General features: G+C 37.3%; 2 protein-coding genes across 2 annotated transcripts; both read left to right on the top strand.

Moving 5' to 3' along the window:
- The first annotated feature begins 16310 nt into the window (after window positions 1-16310).
- LOC132544203 (uncharacterized) lies at window positions 16311-17348 on the top strand. Its single transcript, XM_060207771.1, has one exon. The coding sequence runs from the start codon at window positions 16311-16313 to the stop codon at window positions 17346-17348; it is 1038 nt and encodes a 345-aa protein (XP_060063754.1).
- A 170-nt stretch (window positions 17349-17518) lies between these two features.
- On the top strand, window positions 17519-18055 carry LOC132544202 (uncharacterized). Its single transcript, XM_060207769.1, has one exon. The coding sequence runs from the start codon at window positions 17519-17521 to the stop codon at window positions 18053-18055; it is 537 nt and encodes a 178-aa protein (XP_060063752.1).
- Window positions 18056-18425: the final 370 nt, after the last annotated feature.

Genomic DNA, 18425 nt, shown 5'->3' with positions numbered 1-18425 from the left:
AAAATATCTTTGATATGTGTCATATGTTAATTTTTACAGATTATCAAAGTTGCTACCTTGAGCAATATACAGATACACTTAAACAAACCATGAAAATCCATTAATTAAATTATGGATATCCGTAATTGGTACATGGAGTAGTGACTGTTCTAACTCGACACCGTGATATGTATCTAAAGCTTCAGGCCCTAATACTGAGCTCAAGAACTATGAAGAAGGCAAAAACAGAGTTGTGTGGTTTTAATTTTTTCAATGTTTAGGTCATCTGACCTAAAAGGTCATGATGAGCTATAGCCATTGTGCTTCGTCCGTTGTCATGTGCCGTCTGCTTTGGACATTTTAAACTTCTGCTAAAGTTCCACCTGTAGGATTGAGCTCAAACTTGCATGAAATGATCCTTAGATGGTCCTGACCAAGTATTGATATTTTTCGGGTCTGTCTGAAATCCAAGATGGCTGCCATATTTAAAAAAAAATACATTTTAAACTTCTCCAGATCCACGGATGCCATTGAGCTAAACATTGGTGGGAATGTTAAGGAAAGATAGCCAAAGTACAAAGTATTGTTATTTTTCAACCATGTCAAATCTTTGACAAGGTAGCCAGGGAGGCCATTTGTAACATGACTGCACAATCATGGTTTTCTTGTGCAAAACCTATTTCAAACTTCTTCTCATGTTTCACCAGTGGATTTGAGCTCCAACTTGTCTGAAGTAATCCTGAGATGGTGTTGTTATTTTTCAGGTCTGTCTGAAATGCATGATGGCCACCATGGCTGCTATCTTGAAAGACGTATTATTGTGCTCCAACTTGTTTCAAATGATCCTGCTACACATGATATAGTCTAATTCATACTTTGTACTTCGACATTTCTAATTCTACTGAAATAATACACTGTGTGGAGTCAAATGAGTTTTTGTATTTTTTCATCTGCTCTAAAAGACCAATTAACGTATGCCATGGTGCAATATCTGTCATCCGTCAACTTTTCTTAAAAATTCTGGTGGTCATGGATAACTATCGCATCCAAGATTTCTGTGGATGTAAGGGTATCATGTGAAAAAAATTGAATACGTAAAGAAGTGATAAAGGTTCAGGCCACACTTTTGTAAACATCATTTGGAGAACGTAATTGTTTCTGAATTGATTGAGGCGGACAGGAGGCTGGGGTCCCAAATGTTACCCCTGAAATATCATTTGGGAAATGCTTTTTGAAAACTTTACTGTCAAAAAAGTAGGTAACACTTGTTACAGTTACCGGTATATGCTCACCAAAACTGCAATCTGCATCATGGAAAAACATATTCTAAGTAAGATTTCACCAAGTAGAAAAAAATAACCCTTCTCCTTGCTGGAAATGTTTGTAGTCAAATGACCGTTAAGGCTTATAAGGTGTAGTTTTAAAAAAACAAATCTATCCTATACATGGATAAATATTATTGGCGCCTTACCTATTTTGACTGATAGGTGGCACTGATTTATTGATATTCATAATGCGTATGTCATATTTAGGGAATCAATGTAACCCCAAATAAAACCTGTTGTGACACGTGTCTGACTACAAAAAATATTTGCCGCATATGGACTCATTCTTGGTTAAAAAGCAACATAATCTGTCATTTTAAAGCAACTCTAAAGATTTAAAACTAAATATTCATAAATCATTTTGTCAACTATCACCTGGTGCCTGATACAAATGGTTGGTAGAGTGCGCTGATATATGGATATCCATGCATGTAATTCAATTATTGATATTTACAAATGATTTATGGATATTTAAAAATCCAAGGTATTTATGAATATCCATAATAATTTTTTTTTATGTTTATAAATTCATCGATGATATCGAAAAAGGAATTACGGATATCCATAAATAAGTATTTATGTTACAACTGTATTGCAGTTGCTTACAGATTAATATGTGTACCATAGAAAATAAATGAACCGAATGTTTATAAACTAATATATACTAAAAAAAAGAATCGCACAAAGTTAGTCCAACCACCGCCACCGCCTACTACCCCCATCCCCTAAAATCAGCTAAGCGTGACGATGTGATTGTTTGACTGTGGCATTTTCTTTATTCCAAATCGCGCGGCGTTACCTAGCCAAGCCGGATTTTTCCAAACGAATTTTAACAGATACTCCAAGTTCAGCCACATTAATTTTCCACGTTGGCATTGATTTCGCCAACGACTGACATGCCAACGCAAATTCAGAAGTGTAGAGCAATTGCGATGTTGATGGATGGTCATAGGCAAACTGCAGTAACACGGCAGTTTGGCGATTCTCGTGTACAATTAACCATCTCTATACACATTTCCATGTTACTGAGGTAGTCTCCAATCATCACAGGAGTGGTCGTCCGCACGACAAGACATTGCGATTGGATTGTCGCACTTGCACAACAGATTCAAGATTGTTGTAGAGACTGCTTTGCATGCCTAAGGTACTCACGGCAGACCCATTAGTGCCAGGAACCGCTTGCGTGCCGAGAGAATCATTGCGCGCCAATCTTATGTCGGGCCACCTCTGACACCACGGTGGCGGCAAGTGCATCTTGACTGGATGCGCAGACATTGCCATTGGCCGAAAGGTTTGGGATGGGTCGGTGAAGGCGGTTAAGATTCACCGACGAGTCTTGAGCATTACTAGAGTATTAAATATGCCAATTGAATGTAACCCGATATTCCCGGTCTACCCTTGATCAGAAACTACTGTGATCGGAGAATTCGGTAGGGCAACAAATGACGATAAACAAACCAGTCCTGAGCCCCTCTTTCCAATTTCTTTTTATTCCCTTTCGCAACTTTTTATACAAAATAGTTCCAATATAAGTGAAACTAAATGCGGAATCGGACCTAATCCAGTGAGCGATGGAGCGATAAGACCAAGCAATTATCTCCCATCACTTCACCAATTATATATATTCCCAACATCCCCCCTCAAAACAAAATTTCAAAATGCAGTTTTCTATGGGTGAGAGATGAAAGGAATTATTTAGTTGACAGATCTTAATGCAATAAACAAAGAATATCCAATTCCATATTAATTATTTGACAAAAATTTAGGCAATACCATTATGGCAATTTTTACAAAGGGAGATAACTACATGTACCAATGAGGAAAGAATGTGCTGCACTAGAAGTGGACAATTAAGTAAATAATTAACTCGCAGAAAAAAATATTCATAAACTCAAAATATTATTGTTATGTATAATGTAAGAAATATAGGTAGAATTGAATCAAATCTCCGAAGAAATATATTCAAACATGTAGAAAAAAAATTTTTTTCACTACATGCAAAACTTATTTTCATCAAAATACGAAAGATGAAGTTAATTCAATAATGGAAACCTTGACTTTCCAACTCCATGAAGCAAATTTAAAAGTACATTTTACTCGGTTTGATCTGGATAATCATTTTTAAAGGTAATTATGCAAATCTAAAATACATATTGACATCAATTATCAAAACTGTTCAACAAACAATCACCATGAAAATATATGAAGGCAATATTTTTGAAGCTATCAGACTCAATCATACAACCTAATTACCTTCGTACCAGCAGTTATTAACTCTTCATTTTCTGAATTCTTGGTAAAGTATGAGAAATCATAATGATCAGAATGTCATACATACAATCATTTATACTTATTTAGATTTGCTCAAGCTTCAAACTCTCAAAATCACGCACTCTCCTGCCATCACAACAATTTGTCAAAACACTTCATCAACAAACAGGGATAAAACAAGACTGGCATATTAATTGAAAGTAGAATGTCTTGGTAACATTGGAATTTTACAATGACCTTGTCTAAGAAAATACAGAATACCTGTCCTGATAAACAAACGCTCAGTTCACATTTTTCCCTCAGTGTTTATATTCTGTCATATGATTTGAAAAGTGGACACAATTATACATAACAACTTTCAAACCAAATTAATCAGTTCAAATGAGCTACACAAATTTGAAATCTATGTAATATACACAACTCCATCATAATCATCAATTATCAATACTACAAAAATTATGCATTAATTCAATAATATAGAAGTGACATTCTCAAAGTAATAAGGTAATTCTCTAAGGAACTAACTATTAGCATCAAATTTTAGTAATGAACTACTTCATTTATATGAAAAAAAGTGTCTTTCTGAACACAACTGAAATGCAAAAAAAATCAACTATAGAAATGTAAGTAAACTTATCACGATACAAGTCCAATTTTATCCACCTAACTTTTTTTTTTTTTTTTTAAACATGATAAAATGTATTCAAACAATTTATCAAAACAATTTATCATAAACCTTGAAGAGGTCAAAGTGTCTTGTATATAAATGTTCATAAACATATCATACATGAAGAAATCTTCAGGTCTACACAAATGGTGGTGGTTTAACCACGACAGCCTTCTTTGCAGCATCATTGTGCATTCTGGGATGGCTCTCCAACCCAGTGAATAAGATATTCCTTTCTAATTTTGGATTGTCTTTGGGCTATGGTCCTCTTTATCTTATTATGTCTGTCTCTGGCTTTGGAGGATTCAGAAGAGCTATCCTGAAAACTGCAATATCAGAGAGGTTTGCCAACATTCCGCACAGGATGTCCTTGAACAGGAGCTAAAGGTTTTGGAATGGAAGTCATTGTCATTTGTATGCAATTCATCCTCATTTTCAGAGACAACACTATCCTGAAGCTCGATTGACACTGGATCTGTTTGAGTTGCTGATTCCATTTTCACTGTTGTTGTAATTTTAAAGAAATTGGTTGGAGTAGGTGCACGTACAAATGCACGTTTGAGTCGGTCAATGTGAACAGGACGTGGTAGAAGTTTGGAAGTTTCAGAATCTTCGAGTGTCACTATGTGAGGTGATACAACATCATTGACAACATAGACACCTTTGTAGATAGATGTCCTCTCACATGCACCTAAGCAATGGAGTAAAGTTTTGTTGTACTCGGAGTAAACGACAAGTTTCCATAGTAGCTGTTTAGATAAACTGTCGGAAATAAAGGTATTACAAACACCTTAAGTACACACAAGTTCAAAGATGGCTGTCCCAACTGTCAAATCATCAGATGTAACAATAGCCACAGCAAATAAAAGTTAGGAAAACAGATCCACAGCGGTAAATATATACGACTTTCCAGATGGTGTCAATGGTAGAGGGCCATAAAGGTCTATTTCCCAGACTTGAAAATGGTTTACTGGGTGTAGGAAATGCAGTGGTAGAGTTTTTGTTTAGTCGAGATCCAAGTTTCCTTTACTGGCACAACTCACATGAGCGGACATAATCACTGATAATAACCGACATTCTTGGAAAGTAAAATTTCTGACGAACACGGTCCAGCATATCCTGTATTCCGCTATGAGCTGTCAGCAATGAGTCATGGTAGTTGTAAAGTACTGTAGGTATACGTGTTGGGGGTACACACAGCTGATAGTGATACATAGACTTCGTGCGTATTGACTTTGAGATACGAGAATGGTACAAAAGCGAATCAACCAGAGCAGAGGCAGAACTTTCCAACAGTAATTCTCTTGCTTCCTTCTGGGACAGAGAGAATTTGACTGCAGGTAGTCAATCATACACTTAAAATCAGGATCCTGTCTTTGTAGATTGGCAAGGTCCTCAAAACTCTTACCAAATTCACACATTAAATTCTGCGAATGTTCACTGTCAGTTGGGTTTTGAGTTGAGCTCACAATCTGGGTATCCTCATGCATGTGTGAACAGTCATTATCAATAACAGTATCTTGTTGGTGATCTATGACAAAATTTTCATCAACAGTGTCGACTTCATATTTTGTGTTGTTAGCCATGTTGACTTGGGTTGGTACAGCCGTCAGGTAAAGGACTATCAATGTCCGTAGTAAAATCATACCTGTCTCTGGGAACACTGGAGCTGTCAGCTACAATAGGAATTGGTAAACCATCCAATGATGGACCATTATTATCAGTAGTGAGACTAACAATGTCTCTTGAAACACTGGAGGTGTCCTCACATTTGTCAATTACCTCCTGAACCTGATCACTACCTGAACATACTTCCATGTCAGACTCGCCGCCTGTGTTATCAGCAGAAGTGTCACCATGTACATCAGTTAAATTGTCCTCTACCTCCACATGTTCAGTATTAAGCTCGCAAACTTGAAGTAAAGCCGAAGATTGTCGTCTGGTTTTCTTGTGAGTGTAACATTTTTTCGACAAGGGCCTTGAATGTCCTCCTCAGTATCAGCATCATAGTCCTTATCAGGAATTTAAAATGTTGATAAACAAAAGTTATGAGGTTTCACAATAATGATGTTAGCTTCATTACTGGACTCCTCACAATGATCTAACAGAGACGACAATTTCTGACCGGTTGGTAGTATAATCTGCTTTGGAGTCTCGGCGACATATGGGAAATGGTTATCCTCCTCGTCTGGACTGTGGTCCAGTTCCCCAACAAATGGAAAAGGGTGACATCTAGACAACGCGTCTGGTACCATGTTAGCTGCTGGCTTATAAACAATCTGGAAGTCAAACTGTTGTAGTATGGCGAGCCATCTTTAATATATTGCACCATGTAATTGTTTTTGAAATAAAGGTTGTAGTGCCTGATGATCACACTCTACTGTAAAGCGATGACCTCTCAGATATGTAGAACAATCAAGAACGGCATAAACCATTCCTAGTAGTCCAAGCTTAGTAGGTCCATATTTTTGCTGTTGTTTGTTCAACCCTTTCGAACCAAAGCGAACAACACATGTCTCCTTATTGTCATACAGTTGGTAAAGCATATTCCCTATCCCGTGGCTAGATGTATCAACAGCAAGTCGGAATTCTTTGCCAACGCTTTAGAATTGAGCAGCTGAAACTTGAGGGTATCGAACACTGTTTGATGAATGTACTGCCAATGAAAGCGGACTCCCTTTTTAAGAAAATTGTTCAGAGGGTAGGCTGTGTCACTAAACCTCGGAATATATTTTCTGAACCAGTTGAACAAACCCATAGCTCTTCTCAATTCCTTTTGAGATCGCGGTGTTGGGTATTTACGAATCACATCAAGGCGGTCTTTAGGGGGAAGAATCCCGTCACGAGAAATTTCATGTCCTAAGAACACACACTTATTACGCGAAAACAAACACTTCTTCGGGTTAAGCTTTAAGCCTGCTCTTAGTAATCGAGAAAACACTTCCTCTAAATCTCGTAAATGGTCCTCAAAAGTAGAACATGTCAATACATTATCTAAGAAACATAACACAGATTTAAATGTTAAGCTTTTCAATACAGTATCCTTAAGTAACTGGAAACTATTTGGCGCTGTGCTAAGACCCATGGGAAGTCGCGTAAATGTATAGGTTCCAAAACAGGTATTGAACGCTGTATACTTGGAACACGCAGGATCTATTTCCATTTGGAAAAATTCAGAGCTCATGTCAATACCAGCAATAAAGTTTGGAGTATTGTTGGTAAAAGATACTGTGAGCTTCTGAATGTTTGAAATAGTGTACCTTAATGGCTGGGTTTGTGAATTCAAATATCAAAAATCACAACAGAATCTATAAGCTGACAAGTGTGAGGTATGCACTTTCTTTGCATCAGAATTCTTGTTCTTTTTCTGTTTTGAAACTAAAACAATAGGACTAGAAATGGGGATATATTCCTTCTCACTGACAGGGACAATGACACCTTGATTAAGTAGTTCACTCAACTGAGAACGCAAGACCTCGCGCTTCTCAGGTGTTAACCGATACGGTTGGTGGTGGTTTGACTCTGCATTTGGTTTTAAGTGAATGACATGTTTAACAATATTAGTCAAACCAAGTGACGGGTTTTCATCAGCTACAAAAATAGTCTTATTTCTGTACAAACACATTTTCAATCACTCTTCTGGTTACTAGACAGTGTATCAACGTTTAAATCAAAATATTATACAAATTTTTCATAATCACAGTTCTGCTGAAATTCAGTACTATCAGTTCTTTGACGATCAACTTTTTGACTGGCATAACTATTTACATCACATCTGAGGAAGTCATCTGTTCCTGACTGACTAGAACATGCATGACTAGAATCAACATCAATTTTGTCAGTTGAAAAAGATAATCACAGATAAAGTTCCAATAATGCCCTAAAAGGACATTTCTGACCGCAAATGGCAACAGCTTTTCCACCAACTTTGCAGTTCAATGTGCACAATCGACGACAGTATCATTCTATTCTACTACTAAATCAACATTTATGAAATGTACAAACTTTAAGTACAGCGATACATCTGTAAATGATTTGATAAAACTAATTTCCATTTATTAAACATTGTAGAAGTCCTGTTTCCTAGAGACAACTTTTTCGAACAGCTGTGACGCTTTTGACAGGAAGATGTTTGCCTGTCAAAGAGAATCGACATGCCAAGAACTCTGAACGCATAACGTTTTTACTATTAAATCTTGTCGCGTGTATTTAAATATACGTACTCCATTCTTTTTACATTTTTTTACTCTATATTTTTGCAACTTAAAATGTCACAAAGGTTATTCTGTTTCTTTACGGTTAATATTTTGATCCGAAAAGTAAAACAACAACAAATGTCATATATTTCTCATCTATATTTGATAAAGATAAAACAAATAAATAAACAAGCACGGAAGCTGTAGGTTACATAATCCAGTGTTGACTTTGGAGTCCTTATTGATATTTTCCCCCCGCTTTGGCAGTCTGTCGTACGAAGCAGCACAACAGGTTTCTACGGATCCAGTCTTTCTTGCTGCGGGCTTTGGATGAACATGTCATCTGCCCGTCGACTGAGGTGCCACTGCTGCCACCTATTGGACAAAGAATAAATAAAATGACTCATATAACATTAAAACGTGATAATTCACATAAATCATCTAAATAGTAGATACTATTCTCACCTTCTGTAGTAGTGACGATTTTCTTGGCTCCATTCTTGTTTCTCTGAAACAATTGTAAAAACAAATTATGTAGAAAGTGCCTTATTAATTATCCGTGTAATGAAAATGCCGAAATATAACTTTTGTATATTCTCTATTGTTTTTTAACTCTAATGAAGAAACTATAAGCTTTGTTGAAATCGGTTCAAAATAGTGACTTTCGTTTAGAATTTTGTTTTGTTTTCAGTGAAAGAATTTTTTTCACGGACATTAGTATGTTTATTTTTGTCACTAGATTGTGTATATTAAATGATATCCCAATAGTTGATCACAGATTCAGATTGGATCATGTTCTAACACGTGGTTCACAATGGTGATGATAAGCTAACCTTAAAAAGTATGTCGAACAGTCGTCCCAATACATTCTTTTTGCCGGATGTCTCGCTGAACTGACGTGTAGTCATGGTCTCATCAGCTGTTTTATAACAAGAATACGAATTAAATATCTGATTAAGTAATTAGAATATATTTACTAAGATGAATTCAGACGATACAGCTTTGATAAAATGATCCGGGATTCCATTGATATCAATGAAAACATATTACTAGAACGATTCGCTCATCCATCTCAATGATTTGTTTAATATAAGACAGTCTATCGTCTTGTACATATGTTACTAAGTAATGCCGCATACGAAATAATGGGTGTTTCAATAATACCTTGGACGATGGCGGGGGTTATTTGAAGCAGATGGTCACTTCCGCTTCCGGTCACTTCTTGCTTGATTTCCGCGTAACTAACCTCCGGTGAATTACTTCCTGTCGTGATGGTTGGTACTTCCGGTAATTTTTTTAACAGTCCTTCCATTTTATTGTCAGACGGTGATGTTTGACCATCGCGGATGGCGGTGTCTGATTGTCTAATGGTCAACTCGACTTTATCGCTTAATTCTTTATCAAAGTGTCCTACCCATTCCTTCATCTTATCATCGGTAGGGGAAGTTTTTCCATCGCGTATGGCGGTAACTGACTGTCCAATGGTCAGTTTCACAATATCATCCACCCCCTGGTCAAGATCTCCAGCCATTTCCTCTTTTAAGATTTTGTCCATTGCGTTGTCTATTGCAGTATTTATCAAATCCCGCGCTATACGGCGCAGTTGTTCATCATCCATTGTGTATTCTGAAACATCAGTTCGTGTTATTTAGGTTTTGTCTGAAGTAATTAAGTAATTGACCCTGCAATGTCGAGGGATAATGATGTGATATCCTAATTACAAATATTAAATAATAAACAACGACATCACTGTTTAATATAATGGTCCAAACTGTTTTATAAGTCTAGAAAGAAAAGACAAACGTTGAAATACTGACCGATTACAAACAGTCTATATACGAGATATCTATTTTAAATATCACTGGGACGAATTGACAGTTTAATAACCAACTCTAAAACGAAATGTAAATAGATAAATTATGATAATATTTAATAACAGTAAAGACAACAGTATGGAAAGACAGCTCGTTTCTGTATGAGATAGCTTGTATGGGCCTGGAGCAGGCAAACTTAAGTCTATCCAAGAATCAACTTTCTGCTCAACGATGTCGAGAAATGTATGGAGAGGCAAAACTTATGGATCACGGTAACGGTTCATCTGAGCGTATTATTGATCATATAGAACAATTGAAGTTCGCGTTTATTGTGTTGGAAGATCACCATGATTTGTCGTAAGACACGTTAAACTATTTTGTGACACTTCTTGAGAAATTTGACAGGTTGACAAAGTCACGTACCTGTATGTTTAAGACTCCAGACAAATAAATGTCCTGGCACGAATTGCTAAAGATTTGACACTAGAAGGACGGAAAGCAATTTACACGGCTTTCGTTTTATCAAATTTTAATTCCTACCCACTTATATAGCATTCATGCTCAAAATCAAACGTCTGAAAGTTATGTTAATGTTTTATATCATGATCATGTTTAGTAGTCTGTGTTGCATTGTGTGTATATATCAACAGAATTGTTTTGTAGGTTTTTTTAATATAATGCCATACGCTTATACTTATATCTTAGTTTAGTGTAAATCAATTGTATTGCGAACAAAATACAACAGGATTGGACAAAAGTTATAACAACTTACGTACGTCCTTTCCGTAACAAATAAAAAACATACAAATTAAGATAGTCACGCAATAGCCTTAGAACTTTTCATATTTTTGAGTTAAAGGCTTAGAAAATGAGAAAAAGTAAACAAAATTGGGGTAAGGGGGTGGGGGCACCGACGAGTAATTCTGTGGATTTGGTGACTGTCATTTCCTAATCCAGTCGGCAAAGATCTGACTCTTTACTGTAGACACATTGCGTTCTACTTATCTAAAATGTTTAGTCACATCCCATGCTTTTAGTTGTCGTTCTCCTGGATCACTCCTTGTCCTTGTACGATGCCGGACTCTACCTGCTTTGCCGACAAGATTAAGAAACCACAGCCGTGATCTTAGTATATGGTTTTGGTAAAATGAATATTTTACGAAGTATGTATTAAATAAACATTATAATTATATAAATAAAACAATACCCGTCGGTGTTGGGAGGAGGACGAAACCGAATGAATGGAAGGGGTGTGGGGAAGGGGTAGTATAGTATACTAGGTGTCATGGTTATCGATAATTAAATGTTAAAACGTTTAGAACTGGACATAAATTATTGTATATCTTAATTAACCAATACCGTCGTATATGCTTTTGTATGTATGCCTGCTGTTTTGATATAATTTACATATGTTTACAGTCGGTTGTACAAACCTTTAGCTTGTGTTTATTGTTATATATGATGTACCGACTTAAATCATCATCATCATTATTATTGTGACATTCTTAACGGCCCGTCAACACATCAAAGATCATTAGGGCCATCAACCGGTAAAACGCAGAGTGATCCATGAGATTTTCTGGACTTGACTTCATTTTATATAAGACGAGATTTCGCATGACATGAGATATCTGTTATGATTGAACTCAAATATGGACCGACATAGCTCAACGAATAAATGATAAGTTGGCTTGCCACAGAACAGTGCTGCAATGAGGAATCGAACCATGCACCGTACCAGTCTGTCTCTGTACAAATTAAGCGGAAGTAAAATTTACTATCGCGCGAATCAATTACGTGACATGTGATCAGTCAACACAGAAAGGTAAAAAAAGCAACGCAAATGCTACTGTGATATTGTAACCACCTATGATCGTTGTGAATTCGGTCTAGTTATTGTCTAGTCGGGTTCGTCACACAGATAGATTAACATCACAATACATTATACTAAGTAAGAAGTACAAAATGCAAAAAAAGTTCGCGCCCAAGCGTGGTAAGGATTTGTCTCGTTGTTGCTTTCATGTTCAAATAAAAATCGTCATTATATCACAAATGAATTATATAGTGTACTTACCATATTGGATGGTGATTTGTGTTATACGTACCTTTGAAAAATTGGTCTTCAACAGGAAAATAACAAGTCGCTTATCTCCTTCTTACTCCTTCTCTAACTACGATGCCTTCCGTCGCTAGCAACAGAGTGACAATGACGACCAGGAAATCTCACGTGACGTCTGCATATTATGACGTCATAGATAATGCATGTTTATTAATAGAACACGAGCCATGATTTATTCAGTACACGGAAAAACAATGGACATTTGTCCCCGATGTCTTTATACAAGAAAAGAAAGACGGAAAAAGTAAGGAAGGACAATTTCAATTATGACTGCAACTGCAAACTGCATTCTTAGGTGATCAAAGTGAGGATTACAGGGACTTGTAACAGAACTCCAACCCATCAAAGGGTTATCCGTATATTGTGTTGCGATTAGAAATACATGCAGTGTGCAAGACAAACCCCAGACATTTTACACCGGTGTGAAGCCGCTTACCGGTACTGAAATATGCTAAAAACTAAACATTTTCATGAAGACAAATACCATTGGATTTCTTTTGTTAGAAAATTTGTCACTGGTTGTAGGTTTGAAACACCGTGCACGCAGACAAAACAAGCCAATAATTCCAAACATTCAGTTTAATTATAAACGTGAATGAAACGTTTGTCCCTCGTATAATCCTTAAGGATAAAATCTCTACGTTTTCTGTTGAAAATATAACGTTTTTTCAGACGTTGCTGAAACGCTTATTTCTCCTCTAAAAAAATACCGTCTCGTTTGCAACGTCTATGTCACGTGTTTTTAACGTAGCACATCAACACGATATGATTTTGTTTTAAACGATTGTGATAAAACGTTTCACAAGTGTTGTTCAAACGTTTCTTTTTCGAAACAAGAAATAATTGATCAACATCATAGTTAGGTTAACTTTACGGTCATTTCACGTGTTCTTACCAATTAACATATATTCGCAATAGTTTTTTTATATCTGTAAGTTCACGTACGGGCTAGGTATGGTTGTGGATAGAACTCTAAATAATTCCTTCAAATTAACTATCATATACTTGTAATGTGGTAAATTGGCGCATATGCTCAACTTTTCTACAAAGTTGACGTAAAACGAAACAATGACTAAAGCAAAATACCCCCCTCCCCCCCCCCCTGCTTTTACATAATTGTAAAGATGTGGTACAAGGGAGATAACTCGCAGAGACGTTGAAGCAATGATGCTGCTTGATCACGAGACATTTCTGTACCCGCTAATAAAAACGCTGTTTGGCTTCCTTGTAGGTAAGTGTCATTTAAAGCATGTTTTGTAAAGCAATAACAGCCGATTGTAATATTTACCTGTAGTAATAATTTCATCATTATTTTGCAAAGTTACATTATACTTGTAAAGCTTAAATATTGCGATTTGTCGGAATCAAGTGAGTTTGGAGCAGGCGATGGCCTACCCAGCGGCAGCGCTAACCGAGCGATGCTCGAGTTTCTATTTTGACACTTTCAGTTGAAAACATGTAATTTTCGTTTTTCAATTGTTGTAAGCTCATGAAAATACGTCTGTTATAATTAAGGAGTTAAGTATAATCATTGTGTAGAAAAAGAATTTAAATACGAAATCATGCAGGTGTTAAAAATAGTAACTGTGTACCCATAATAACATGCGATATCAAATATGGCTGCGCCATACATGTTGTTGGCGGTGAATCAATTGAAATAATTTGTAAACACAAATTTTCACATGAAGCTGAGTGATGCAAGTGAACCTTTTGTTAAAAACATTTTACTAGTGTGCCTACATTAATCAGGCAAGGAAGTCAGTGTGTGTATTTTGGTTAAGTTTATGTAGCTAATTGACTTTGTGTCGTTGTTGATATCTTGTCAAACTTGAAATACATGAAGAAAAGAGGTTAATTAGTAAAGAGGAATATCCAAATGTCAGTTGTAATGTCATTGTCAAGTATGTTTATAGCTAAGTAGGTGCAGATTTATTCATAGAGGTTTTTATTCGATTTTAATGCAGGAAATATGAAATAGAAACCATTAGAACAAGATTGAAATGGTTTTGATTCAATCAAATTATTCTATATTCTACTACAAATTCTTCTAATGAAATCGTTATTATGGTGATTAGTTCTTATGTACAAGTTCATCTTCAGGTTCATTTATATGCATAACTGACGTCATCTGCTATATTAATTAGGGGAGGTCACGTGACCATCACTGACCAATGGTCAGTTCAATAGGGGACGCCAAACAGCAGTGTGTTTAGAGAAATTAATGAGGCAGCAGGCCATTTTCTTCACGACAAATTTCGTTACTACAAACGCATAGTTTCACAAGAACTCTTCACGACAAATGGTTCCTATCTCGATTGTGTCTATTTAACACACATCTGAGACTTTAGACTGGCGGGAAGAACTTACGTATTTGAGGATCTATAAACTTTGAGGAACTTTTGCTCCCCTGTTTACGGCTGCTGGGAACCCCAAGTGACTAACGTATACCCGATTGGCGGGAGTATCGAACAAGTGGTTATTTCGTCGTGTTTTATCTACTGGGATCTGTTATTACTTCATGATGATGGTGCCCTTTTTATAACATTGTAACGTGTTTACTGGACATATGTTTATCATCCAATTTTGGCGGAATCAGGCATACAAGCTTTACTGTGTTGTTAGAATGGGTCCTAAACAACGGACGAGAAATAGCTCTTGGTCAACGCCTTATGACCTGAGTATGCCGGAAAACTGGATGACGGCTAAACTCAAACAAGAACTATTTAAACTTGGGGTTACAGTTTCTTCTTCTTCAATGAAAACCACCCTTATTGCACTGTACAAAAGGCATGCAACAAACAACAGGACTGGGGCCATCAAACACGATCATTCGCCCGTGACGGAGAAAGATGATCAGGTACCTGGGCGGATACGGAATTCTAGCTCCCAGAATGCACCGTGAGACATAAACAATCAAGATGGCGTCTTGTCGGTCATTTCCCAATTCACGGACACAATCTCAGCCCAGTTGGCGGATTCATTATCCAATATCAGTCAGGAGATGCAGACTCTACAAGACAGAATACATTCAATGGAAAGCTGGCCAATTCCAGCTGCCTCAGCAGGAAGTTCAGTTCAAACAGCCAGAGATGCTAATGTGCAAAAAATGATACAGGGTCAACACCAACATTACAAACCGTGAGGGTTCCAGCTCTGATATGTATGTTACCAACGATCATCAGGTTGGTTCCAGATTTGCCCTGCAGACGGCGATTGCCGCCCACTCTTCTCAGATGTCCGACATATCGCTGATTAGAAATATGGGTACACATTCATTCATCAGGACTCAACATGGTTACTCTGCAGAGTCCTTGCCGTTCGTAGAGGTTTTATCGCCAACCCTACGTCTTCACATCGTCAAAGGTAAGGACATAAATCTTGCGGCCCTGTTAATACTATATTTCACAGGCCCTCTTAGTTCGGGAAGCGGGACAGCAGAATCAAAACCAGACCCCAGACTTCAGAGAAACCTGATGATCGGCGAATTCATTCAGGCCTTTGGCATTTTTAAGAATGTCATGTGTCAGGCTTTTCCATCTAGGAGGGAGGAATTAGATATATACGAGAGGGACATAATCGACATGGCCTCTAGGTATGGGAGTAGTGGTTTCTATGAATATCACAAACAATTTAGTGCCAAAGCAGCAGCGTATCTCACTTACAAGAATATTAGAGTAGACTGGTCAGTTAGGATATGCGTTGTTCTGTAATATTTTCACTAATCTCATACCAATCAACTGCATTATATGTAACAGCGTCAGCCACAAAGCCGGTTTTATTGTCAACTAAAACTCAACAACAAAGGTACACTAACAGCAACACCAACATGGACAAGCACGGCAGATTTAAGAAACTACATCAAGGCAAGGAAATATGCAATAATTTCAATGACAGGGGATGTAGAAGATTTCATTGTAACAATTTACACGTGTGTTTGATATGCCAAAAAGACCATGCAAAAAGAGACTGTTCTCACGTCGCCGGTTCAAAAAACGACTCGGCCCCCCAGAACCTCCACAAGAGGGGAAATCAGTAGGGGGGCTCCCCACGGTGTCTACACCTATTAATATTGACATGTTAGAGTTGGAACTGTCCTCTCATCCAGATAGGACTTTTGTGGCTTATCTGTTAGAGGGTTTACGTCAGGGTTTCGACACTGGTGTTAGAGATATACCGGAAACATCTCTTGTATGTAAAAATTTATTATCTGCTAGGACTCAACCAGACGTGGTGCAGGAACTGATAGACTCAGAGTTGAAGAAAGGTTTTTTAGCCGGGCCCTTCGAGACCATACCTTTCCCAGTTTACAGAATCAATCCCATCGGTATAGCTGAAGGAAAGTATTCTAAGAAGAAGAGATTGATTGTGGATTTGTCAGCGCCACATGACGACAAAAATAACCCCAGCTTGAATGACCTCATTGATAAGAATGAATATTCATTACAATATGTAACTATTGACCATGCTATTAGTGTTATAAAATTTTTAGGACAACATAGCTGGCTGTGTAAAACAGACATCTCTGATGCTTTCAAACTTTTACCAATTCACCCATCTTTATGGCCTTTTCATGGGATTATGTGGAGTCAAAAATATTATTTTTATACAAGACTGGTTTTCGGAAGCAGATCCAGTCCAAAAATCTTTGACACCTTGTCAACTGCTATTTGTTGGATTTTAAAAAACAGATATCAAATCCATCATGTGCTACATCTATTGGATGACTTTCTAACGGTCGATGCTCCTAATGACAATGCTGAAGATACTATGGTCAAACTTTTGGAGGTTTTCGATACACTTAACATTCCTATCGCGAAGCACAAAACTATGGGACCTGCTACAGATCTGGAATATCTGGGGATAATTTTGGATACAGCAAACATGCAAGCACGTCTTCCAGAGCAAAAGATAAATCGTATTTGTAACTTCCTAGTAGATTTCAAGGACAGGAAGTCATGTACTAAGAGAGAGACTTAGTCTGCTAGGTCATTTAAACTTTGCAAGTCGTGTAATACCGCATGGCCGCGCATTTGTATCCTATCTGATTGGTTTGTCCACTCAAGTCCGAGAGTTACATCATCATATTAAATTGACCAAAGAGTGTAGGCTAGATATGGACATGTGGTTCATCTTCCTTAAACAGTGGAATGGCGTATCATTTTTTTCTTCATGACTTTGATACTTTTGCAGCGGATATGCATTTATATACTGATGCTACAGATAAGGACTTTGGAGGTATTTACGGACATAAATGGTTCCAGGGAAGCTTCCCTGAAGATATGACCATAGCAGGAGAAAGAATTTCGATGGCTTTCTTAGAGCTTTACCCTATTGTAATGGCATGTGTGTTATGGGGTCAGGAATGGACAAAGAAACGGATAGTTTTTCACTGTGATAATATGTCTACAGTGGATATCATTAACAAAGGCAGGTCTAAAGTGAGTCTTATCATGAAACTCATGAGGAAATTGACCTTAGTTTCTGCTTATTACAATTTTACTGTGCGTGCCAAACATATCCCAGGAATTGATAATACTATAGCAGATGCCATTTCTCGATTCCAGATGACAAAGTTTCGCAGACTAGCACCATGGGCGGATCCACAGCCAACGCCATGTCTTTCGGCATCAAACCTACTTACACTAGGAGAGACCAAATTAATCAGCTATGGGACTATGCAGTGAGTCCTCTGACAAAGCGAACATATGCTGTGGCTATTCAACATCTACTCCGCTTTACGGCTTTGTGCGGATTGATGGGGTCAGCTAGCCAACTGCCGAGTTTATCCGAGGATATCCTCATAGATTTTGTGTCCTACTGTCACTTCAGTTTAGGATTGCGTGTTGCCACAATTAAATTATACCTATCTGGGATCCGTTTTCATTATCTTAAGAGTGGTCTGAGCAATCCGTTACTTCAGTCAGAAAGACTTGTGTGCATATTACGGGGTATTAAAAAGTGTCAAAGCGGTTTATTAAACCAAAAACGTTTTCCTATAACTTTTGATATTTTAAAACGCATGTGCAACTTATTACAGGGGTCACTGTTTTCCCC

The sequence above is a fragment of the Ylistrum balloti genome, unplaced genomic scaffold (assembly GCF_031769215.1).
Source record: "Ylistrum balloti isolate Yb309-2 unplaced genomic scaffold, AGI_CSIRO_Ybal_v1 Utg369782, whole genome shotgun sequence".
NCBI lineage: Eukaryota > Metazoa > Mollusca > Bivalvia > Pectinida > Pectinidae > Ylistrum > Ylistrum balloti.
Note: the sequence above shows the minus strand (reverse complement) of the source record. Positions and strands in the feature narration are given on the sequence as shown.